Source organism: Tarenaya hassleriana, unplaced genomic scaffold, assembly GCF_000463585.1.
Source record: "Tarenaya hassleriana unplaced genomic scaffold, ASM46358v1 Cleome2, whole genome shotgun sequence".
Lineage (NCBI taxonomy): Eukaryota > Viridiplantae > Streptophyta > Magnoliopsida > Brassicales > Cleomaceae > Tarenaya > Tarenaya hassleriana.
In genome coordinates, this window is record NW_010965372.1 from 8,694,618 (window position 1) to 8,704,612 (window position 9,995).

General features: G+C 35.6%; 2 protein-coding genes across 3 annotated transcripts in view; both read left to right on the forward strand.

Annotated features, from left to right (window-relative positions):
- The first annotated feature begins 6,586 nt into the window (after nucleotides 1-6,586).
- On the forward strand, nucleotides 6,587-8,707 carry LOC104813116 (5'-adenylylsulfate reductase-like 4). The gene is made up of 4 exons (XM_010540638.2): nucleotides 6,587-7,145; nucleotides 7,446-7,633; nucleotides 7,721-7,845; nucleotides 8,013-8,707. The coding sequence occupies exons 1-4, from the start codon at nucleotides 6,936-6,938 to the stop codon at nucleotides 8,459-8,461; spliced, it is 972 nt and encodes a 323-aa protein (XP_010538940.1). The 5' UTR covers nucleotides 6,587-6,935; the 3' UTR covers nucleotides 8,462-8,707.
- A 612-nt stretch (nucleotides 8,708-9,319) lies between these two features.
- Nucleotides 9,320-9,995, forward strand: part of LOC104813118 (14-3-3 protein 7) — a 2,370-nt gene continuing 1,694 nt past the window's right edge. Inside the window, exons 1-2 of one of the 2 annotated variants that reach the window (XM_019202450.1) lie at nucleotides 9,320-9,441; nucleotides 9,883-9,995. In XM_019202450.1, coding sequence (XP_019057995.1) covers nucleotides 9,375-9,441; nucleotides 9,883-9,995 — 180 coding nt within the window. In that variant the 5' untranslated portion in view covers nucleotides 9,320-9,374. The remainder of the gene's footprint in view (nucleotides 9,442-9,882) is intronic. The other variant, XM_010540640.1, reaches the window with a different exon arrangement.

The following is a 9,995-nucleotide window of genomic DNA, read 5'->3' on the forward strand; positions in this document are numbered from 1 at the left end:
TAACATTTTAAAATCAGTTAATCTATCCAATCATATCATAGCGTAGTAAAGCACAACATGTTCAGTATCCTAAACAATATTTAAGCAATATCTAATTTATGAAAAATTATGTATATTAAAGCCATTTGATTTAATCAAACTCATTCTTTCACTTTAAACTATGAATCCAAAATAGAAATTTCGAGTTTCGATGTTGGATGTAGAAATATTTATATCGACCTGTTACATAGAATAAACATTAATCGGAAAATCAAATTTAAGAATATGTTAATAATTTCAGCGAAAATTACAGATTGACGCACTTATTGAAATTTTACCTATAACAATATCTACATTAAAATGTCTTTTCCATTCACCGGTTAGATTTTACCAATCTGATAATATCATTTTATTTTAATATATATATATATATATATATATGTCTGTGTGTGTACTTCTTTTATGCGAATTTTACTCAAATATAACTCCCACGCTAGTGTTGAAATCTATTTTTCTCCTTCACCCAAAAGATTTTGTGTATTCGTTAATGGCAGTTGTAAATTATGTTAGATTTTGTAATGTATTCCCAAAAATACAAAAAATTATTATAAGCAGACGAGTACATGATGCCAAAAAAAAAGCATAAAATTACAGCAGGCAATAGTTAATGGCAGACATGGACATTGATATTGAGGTATGGATGATTAAATCAGTCCGAATAAAATTATTAAAAAAAAAAAGTATGGAACTTTTATAAAACCCCATGGATATATTTTTTTAACAAAATAATTCCATTAGTGGGTTTTTTATTGAATAGAAATAAATAACCATATGAATGCTATATATATATATATATATATATATATAAAGAGGTGAAAAAAGTGTAGAGGTAACATCGCATGCTGACATTTTATTTAGTTATTATATATAAAACCAATCCCGATACGATATATTTATTTTCAGATTATTGAATTCAATTTAAAAATATTGTTTTTAAATTAAATTAAATAATTTCGAGTATAATCAGACCATAAAATTTTAAAACATTAAAAACTAAAATATTTAAATTTGAATTGGATGTAAAAGTTTCCCGGAATATAACTGATATAAAATAGAGAAATATAATTAATAATTCGGAAACAACCACAAACCCACATCTGAATTATGACTTTGGAAGGATTTTTCATTACTTACAAAAAAAAATCGTGTTTTTTTATAATTTCAATATGTTTTTTTATTCATTTAGTTATTATAATCATAACATATTTTAAAATAAACGGATACAAGACCCTAAATCCCCGAAATTTACAAACTCTTAACAAAAAAAAAATATAAAACATGTAAACAGTTGGTGCGTGTCCGTGTCGTATGGCGGAAGACGCCCCAATGCATCGTTGCTTTGTTTCACGTCCTGCAGACAATAGATGCCCATAATAACTAATTAAAAATTCAATCTATATCTATTTTGCACTTTATTAATTTTGTACAAAATCAGTATTTAAGTTGAATTTGAATAAAATATAGTAAATTTATTCTTTGTTTAATTCGATTCCATTTTATACCTTTGAATCGAAGTATATGTAATTTATGTAATTTTGAGTCTATGTGGAGATATACACTATTTCAAACCAGTTGTTAGAGAATATAATAATTGATATTTTTATTTTATTTAAAAAACTCCTTATTTTTTATATATATAAAAAACAAGTCGATTCTTTTTGTCTGGATTCAGTGAAACCTTTGTAGCTGTCTCTGTCTCTGTCCCTCGTCGGAAGTTAGAGGAAGAGTATATTGAAAGTTGAAACGAGGGAAAAAAAACTTTAATACATATTGTAGGAAAAATATATTTTTTTCATTTAAATTTGTAATTTAGCTAATTAAATTAATTACAGAGAAATCGTGTAATTTTAAATGGAATACTCAAATGCTTCCATATCATTTTCTCATTGTGCAGTCATTGTATCCATTTAATAAATAATCATATGTAACATATAATTTTCAATGTCATAATAAAATCACACATATATATATATATATATATAATAAATTCCAAATTGAAAAGACTTTAATTAGGATATATAGAAGTTGAAGATGTTATATAGATATACCTTTGCCATTCACAAGAAAAAGAAAAGAAAAAGGCATGGAAATAAGAAATATTGGTGGAGATAGATGGATGATAATAGGGAAAAATAGATATTTAAACGTAAACAAATAAAAAATTGAATTCTATATATTATAGTTCAATGAATATTAAGATCACGCATGGTTTTATATATATATATATATATATATATATTATCTTTTTCCTGGGAATATTCAAATGGCTACACGACTCCATCGCACGAAGACAAATACCACCAAAATGAAAGAAAATATTAATTTCTCTAAGTTCATGCACCATTTTCTGTATCTATAATATTTAAATATACATACACATATTCATATTCATAAGCATATAGTGGAATCCCATGCTGTTGAAGTGCATTGTACGGTAATTTTTTTACAACGAAAATCTTGAACATAGAACAATTGGACCACACTCCATCCCATCCCCTTGGAAAGATTAATCTGTTATTTATATACATATATATAATCAAAATTGATTGCCAATGTGTAGTTTTTTCAGATCAATAGTTGCTCTACCAAGTTCATTCAGGCATGTCACAATTCTCCATCTAGCCTCGGATTTATTATGTTCTTCGTTTCCACCTCTCCAAATCACCTGTTATGTCACATTTGCTTGGATGAAACAATATGTTACCAAAAAAAATGTAATCTCCTCATTTGGACATAATTTCGCAATTGATCAAATTTACTATTTTTTAGTCAAAAAACTTCCTTTTCTTATTATTTTTGCTATTGATATTTTCATTTTATTGCCAATTAGTTTTTTGGGTGAGCAATCTTCACAAATTTTTCAATTTTTAAGAACAAATATTTTTCTTATATTTTGAGCATCAACATTGTCCCTACTTATATTTTTTATCTGATTATACACTATAATTTTAAACAAATATTCATGAAATTTTTATTATAATTGTTTCTAATTGTCGCTGGATTATTTGTAATTTGATGCATAAATTTATTTTGGCACATTTTACGTATTGCCCCAAAATTATTTCGAATGAAAAATAAAACTGGAAAGATATCATAAATATAAAGTTGATATATGTAAATATTTCGTTTGAATGCGATCGAGTAAGTTTTAGATTAAATGCATTAATGTGGTCTTGTTGGGTTTTGCATCAAATGCATTTAATTTGCGATTTCTATTGTTCCAATTTGATGCGTCGGTCATATAAAAAGTAATCAATCGGTGCTTTGATTAATCCGGTTTAACGGCTATATGTTATGAAACTTTGTCTAAAAATATTCACATTTTCATTACAAGTTCATTCTCAATACTTTCATTTTGGGCCGACCAACTCATAGTCTGTGATCTATTTCCAAAACTTAATTATAATTTGTAAACTTATACTAAAAAAAAAGGATAAAAATACAACCTAGAAAGCTTAGGCTGTTCGATCCAAACTTTCTATTACAACACACACATATATAGGTATGAATATAATATATATGTGGGTATATAAAAATATTCAAGCTATACATGTGAAGTGGATATCGGATTCTCACGGCCACTCCGACACTCGTACGAGCAAGAAGAAGAAGACAGTCGGTTTTAACGAGTTCGGTTACCGAGATAAATCTCGGGCCTACATCTCGGTCGGACGGTGCCGGCGAATCCACTAGAGAAAGAACAGAACGGAAAGCCAACAACCGGTAACCTCCACAAAGCACCGGAGGTTCACCCCGAGAAAAGAATCGGAGAAACAAGACAGCCCACAAGATACAACCGAGAAACGGAAAGTCCTTACCGGAACCTTCAACCTCACCTTTCTCCTTGGCCGTCTCCGAGCTCCGGCGTCGCCGAGGCTCCACCGTCTCCGGGATCTCCCTTTCGATCGCCTTCTCTATTCTCTCTCTCGAACCCCTCCTCGAGCCACGCGCCGTGTTTCTCGCGAATACCCAACACATTAGGGTATTAACCCTAAAACGCAAAACGCCATATTTCGGAAAGCCTCTCCCTCACGTGAAGGGTTTAACTTTTCCACCAAATGGGCTTTGAGGCCCAACACATGTGTATATATATATATATATATATATATATATGACTGTGTGAATATACGTATATGTATTTATTATATGTATATATATATAAATACACATATTCAAGATGATATTGAAGCTCTAGACATGTAAAAAGCGGTTGGAAATAGTTCATGAATCATCGACGGAACGTATGAACGCTTTGTTTTGAAGTTTTTGTTAGTATATAGTAATAGCTTATGAAATGGATTTAGACATGTCTTGTACGTATTATCGATATAACCCTTTTTTTTTTGTATCGATATGCTTTTTAGAACAAAACTGATTTTTTCTTATATTTGACTTCAATTCGCAAACCGGGTTGATCCAAACCGGACCAATTTAAAAAACGGATTTGGGCTATATATTTAATATATTTCCAACCGTTTGAAAAACGGGTTGAACTTGTCTGAACCGACAAAATGATAGATTAATGACAGACCCAGATTGGTCCAAACGGGGCCGGTTTGAAACTCTCTCACGACGTGTATCAACACCATTATAACTAGGGGTGGGCGATCGGATCGGATCGGATTATTCGGATTCGGTTATTTTGGGTTCGGGTTATTCGGATTTGGAATATTCATATCCAATCGGGTATATAATTTTAATCGGTTCGGTTCAGGTTTGGTTCGGATTTTTTCGGGTTCGGTTCGAATTTATCCAAACAAATAATCGGTAAAAAAAGTTCTTGCAAATCTTCTGAATATGATTTCTCAAAATGTTTGTACCCATTGATCAACATTCTGTCAATACAACATCACAATAATTGCAAAAACTTTAACTTATTCTAATTTTTTTTTCAAATGTTTAAAAAAAATATATAATTAAAAAAAATCAACAAATATAACATAAATAAAAAAATTAGAATCAGAAGTTTTTTAGCGAAAATTTCAAAACAGAGTACTATGTTTGTCAATTGTTTATGAATGAAATATGATCCGAAAAGACAAATCTCCCATAACACATAAACTCCATCCAACAAAAATTTCTAAATAAACAAAGCTAACTAAATATTTCTAAATTCAAAGTTATACAAAAAAAAAAAATCAAAACCCAAATATTGAGAAAAATGCACGAAAACTGATGAACTTCCATCGAAGAGATTCAGAAAATTAGAAGAAGAATGTTGATTATCACCATCTGTTAACCAAATACAATACTCACAATAGATTGCATATCAAAAAACCCATTCTTACACATTAACAATCGAGATCTGATTGTCGACAGAAATTCACAATAAAAATCACAGAGATCCGACAACGACGAGCATGAGATCGACAGAAGGAGAAAAAGAAATCACATAAGAGGGAGAAGAAGAATGAAACTCACAGTCACAGAGAGGCGACGAAAGACCGAGGCGAGGCAGACCAGAGAGAGGCGACCGACAAGTCGACGACGAGAGGTGCAGAAAGAGACGAGACCGACGATGAGAGGTGGAGAGAAAGAAGAGCCCGGCGGAGAGATATGTAGAGAGAGAGAGGAGGCCGGCAACGAGAGTTGCAGAGAGAGATGAACAACGACGAGAGCAGTAGAGAGAGACACAATGCAGACAGAGGCGAACGTCGGCGACGGATAGGAGGGAGTTGAATTGAGTCGAGCTTGAGGAGATGGAGTCGAGCTCGAGGGAGGAAGAAGAGCTTGGCTTCGGTAATGGCAGGGTGGAGTTCGAAGCGGATGAATATTGACAGAGGAGGAAAATATAACCCTAAATTTTAATTTAATTTCGGTTTATTCAAATAACCAAAACCGATCGGCTATTTACCCGAACCAAACCGATCCGATCGGCTATAGGATGACAGAAACCGATCGGTTATTTTTTAAATAACCGATCCGAACCGAACACCGATTAATCAGATCGGTTTTATCCGAACCCGATTAACCCGATCCGAATGCCCATGCCTAATTATAACCACTCTTGATATCTATGTTCTAATCTATTGATATCGATGTTTGATCTACAAAATTAAAGAAGATATCATGGATTATATAATTAGATTAATAATTAGAGATTATGAATGGGATAAAAATGAGAAAGCGAAAAAAAAGTTAATGTTATCATTCGTATGATCAAATATATAATAATATCTAATGATAGTATAAAATGAGAAAGGAAAAATTATATTATGTTAGAAAATATATTATAACGATGTTTCATGTAACTTGTATAAAAAAAAATCTGAATTGCTAAATTGGGAAAAAAAACACCTCGCAAAGGCTTTTTCCTTTTATATATTCTAGCAGATTTTCGGGTGTTTTTTTTTAATTGTGAATGAAACGCTGTAATGACAGCATCTGACCCTAATTACAAAATTAAGATTTTATTTTAACGCGTTAGATGAATGAAGCCGAAACGTACACGTGGCTACGGCCCACAAGGCATGAAATATACCACCAAATAAATTATTATAAATTTAATTAAAATCTGTTTGCATTGTTGCCTTCTTTTTTTTTTTTTTGGGTTAATTTTTATGTTATCCCTTTCCTTTCTTCCTACGAGCTCTACCCAGTGCCCAGCAACCACCGCCGCTTCTCCCCCTTCATTCTTCTCCCCGTATCCGATCATTTCCAGATAAATCCGGTGAAATTCGGAGTAACCCTTTGCTTCTCTTCGTACAGCGGTCTCCGACTTCCATTTCACGTCGATAAATCTGAGGAAATCGACATTAAATTCGAGTCTCTTCGATAACGACATGTCAACTTCTCTGGGTTGCCCGCAACAACCACCGTGTTAGAATCTCCGGTTTTTATCATCCGGGTGTTGTGATTCTCTGGGGAGGAGTTGTGGGTTTCGATTGTTTTCGTTAATGGAGAAGCGGATCTTGTTGTTTGTGGTGGTATTGGGGAATCTAACGTGCGCCGCCTTCTCATCATCTTCCTCCGTCGATAGGTTTTCGTTCTGTTCCTTGGTTTCTGCTGAAGATTACATCTTAGGGTTTCGAGATCGTTATGGTTCCTTATCTTTGGATGATGGTGATGAATTGGATGAGGATCCCGGCTTCGTTTCCGTAACCGAGGTATGATTTCGGGAAAATTCTCCCGACTTTTTGGTTTTTTCGGTTCTGATGGATTTTTTGGGAACCTCTCCCAGTTTCTAGGGTTCCTGTTCGATCTGAATTTGCGATTGCTTAGCTGAATCTGGCTCTCGTTTAGGGTTTTGCATTGAGCCGACGTCGGGCAAAAAAGTTTTTTCTTTTGGTGTCATATATGATTGTTAAACAAAGGGACAAAACATTCAGACAAGTATTCATGAATTCGAAGCATTTGCTCTGGTGCGGCATTTCTTAGAGGCTACTGCTTTTCCCTGGTTTATGTAGGGAGATGAGCGGTCGTTGATCATCGCGTTGGATATGATTCATACAAAAGAGTGCGACTATGTGGCTTTGCTCTTCTATGCGTCTTGGTGTCCTTTCTCCAGATCATTTAGACTGAGTTTGGACGCTCTCTCTTCACTCTATCCTTCAATTCCTCACTTTGCAATCGAGGATTCTACAGTCAGGCCAAGGTGGGTTGGTGTAAAGTCAGAATCTTTTTGGCTTTTGGCACTACAGTAATTCTGAACTTAGCTGGTTTTATGTGGTTCTTGGTGCAGCATTCTCTCTAAGTATGGAGTTCATGGATTTCCTACCCTCTTCCTGATGAATTCAACGATGAGAGTTCGCCACCGGGGCTCCAGAAGCCTCGGGTCTCTTGTTGCATTTTATAGTGATGTTACTGGTAAGACATTTGTTTCTTGCAGCTGTTTCATTTGATATTCAATTTCTGCTTGTTGTGTTTGTTCTGCGCTTGTGCCTTTACCTTGGTGTAGCTATTTGGTGGATTTGCCTAGTGAGACTAAGTTATAAAAAGAAATGGTTTTAATGGTTAGTTGCCATCCGGTGTAGGGATAGAAAAGCTGGACGAAGCTTCTTCGGTTGAGGAAAACAGATTAGTGCCCAATCTTGGGAACCAAAGCACCACCGAGCAAGAAAACTGCCCCTTCTCATGGGCAAGATCACCTGAGAATCTGCTTCGCCAGGAGACGTATTTGGCACTTGCCACCGTGTTTGTCCTTTTGAGATTGCTCCATTTGGTTTTCCCGACACTGGTTGTGTTTGTGAAATTCACATGGGGACGGGTGGCTCAGAACATGAGCCTCGAGAGCCTGTCCGAACACACTGTCTCATATCTCAGCCGGGTCGTACGGTTACGGATGCAGCTTAAAGAGCCTTGCAAGAGGAGCAATCTGCAGGAAGGAGCCATGAATGCCAGAGCATGGGCCTCCAAGTCCTTAGCGACTGTTTCGATCGGCGATTCGGGCTCATCGAGCAGAGGAGCTTCTGCTTCTCAGTGACGTGAACCCCTCTAAGGCGTGCATGATTTGGTCGTTCAGATGAAAAACTCTGGACTGCATCAGTCATCTTTTACCCTTTACTTGTATAACGAGAGTTCCTCAGGAATCAGTATGGCTTTGAGGGGTTTAATTTATAGCTAAAAACATTATATGTAGCAGATGCAGATGCAAATGCAATTAGATGATAACATTGTAATCTATTCATTTTCCTGTCAATATGAAACCTGAATTGATGTGTTCTTCTTCTGTAACTTGCTTCCTTGGATACCTTCTTCACATTGGGTTTTCAGACAATTTCGTGACAGTAGAAGGGTTCACAGGACATGATCTTACCAAAATGTTTGTCTAAATCTTGCATCAATCTGCCCGCAACCGCAAGTAGATGATAGAAGCTTAACAATCAATAAAAACAGAAGAGAACAAAACAAGAAAAAGTTTGCAAAATTCAATGCAATTCATAAGAAATTAGGATGTACCAGCTCGAGATTCACCAGGAAGAGCGCATAAACCCTAATTTCTGGGGTTAATTTGGCGGGAGAAATTCCTGGGAAGTGAAACCCAATTGGTGTGTGTATATATAAAAAAAAAAAAATTGTACCTGAGGAAACCTCTGGAAGAGGAAGAGGGTTGGAGTGGGCACACATGTGTGGTTTGCACGGATACTGGAAGACATGAATGAACCAATGAAAAGGTCCAAAATACAGAGATGTGTGGGGCCCATATAAACGTCATCGACGGCTCAGATTTCTCGATCATAAGGTTTTGAGGCATTCCACTAACCAAGGCTCATTCTCAGCCGTCGATCTCGTTCTCTTGTCTGAAACCGGACTCTCCGTTCCTTATAATAGAGCGTCGAAGCAGTTTCTTTCATCACACAAGACACAAAACCCACAGAGAGAGAGAGAGGGAGGCGATGGAGAAGGAAAGGGACAATCAGGTTTACTTGGCGAGACTGGCCGAGCAAGCCGAGAGATACGATGGTAATCAAAGTCACATACCTTTTGAATTCGGGCTTTCTTTCCCTGATTCATTGAACTCTGTTCCCCAGATCTTCGTTTCATATTTTGTCCGGAAACGTGGCGGATTTTTTGGATTAATTTGTGGTTACCCAGGGAATACTAGGTTAGGAATCTTGAGTTTTCCGTTTCTGGGTCTTGCTAATATCGAGTTCGTTCGTTGGTTTGTCTGCTTGTTGCTCGACACCGATCAGTTTGAAGCTCGAGTAGGTAGATTCGTGACTCAGGACGCTAGTTTTATGGTGTTTTGTCGGTGTTTGGTGCACAAATGGATCTTATTTTTACGCTATTGGTTCTGTTCCTCGGAGAAGGAAGGGTTCGATTTGATTTGTCAGTGTTACTGAGCCCTGCCTTGTGATTGATGTCATCTCTGTTTGAGTAATTCTTTGTGGACTCTTGGAGCAGAGATGGTTGAAGCGATGAAGAAAGTTGCGCAGCTCGATGTGGAACTCACGATCGAAGAGAGGAATCTGTTGTCCGTGGGTTACAAGAATGTTATCGGTGCCAGAAGAGCGTCT

Excerpts from the sequence above, each read along its gene's own strand:
- LOC104813116 (XM_010540638.2), top strand. The coding sequence starts at position 6,936 with ATGGAGAAGCGGATCTTGTTGTTTGTGGTGGTATTGGGGAATCTAACG. Across the intron at positions 7,146-7,445 it reads GCTTCGTTTCCGTAACCGAG|GGAGATGAGCGGTCGTTGAT; the intron begins GTATGATTTCGG and ends TGGTTTATGTAG. Across the intron at positions 7,634-7,720 it reads GATTCTACAGTCAGGCCAAG|CATTCTCTCTAAGTATGGAG; the intron begins GTGGGTTGGTGT and ends TTCTTGGTGCAG.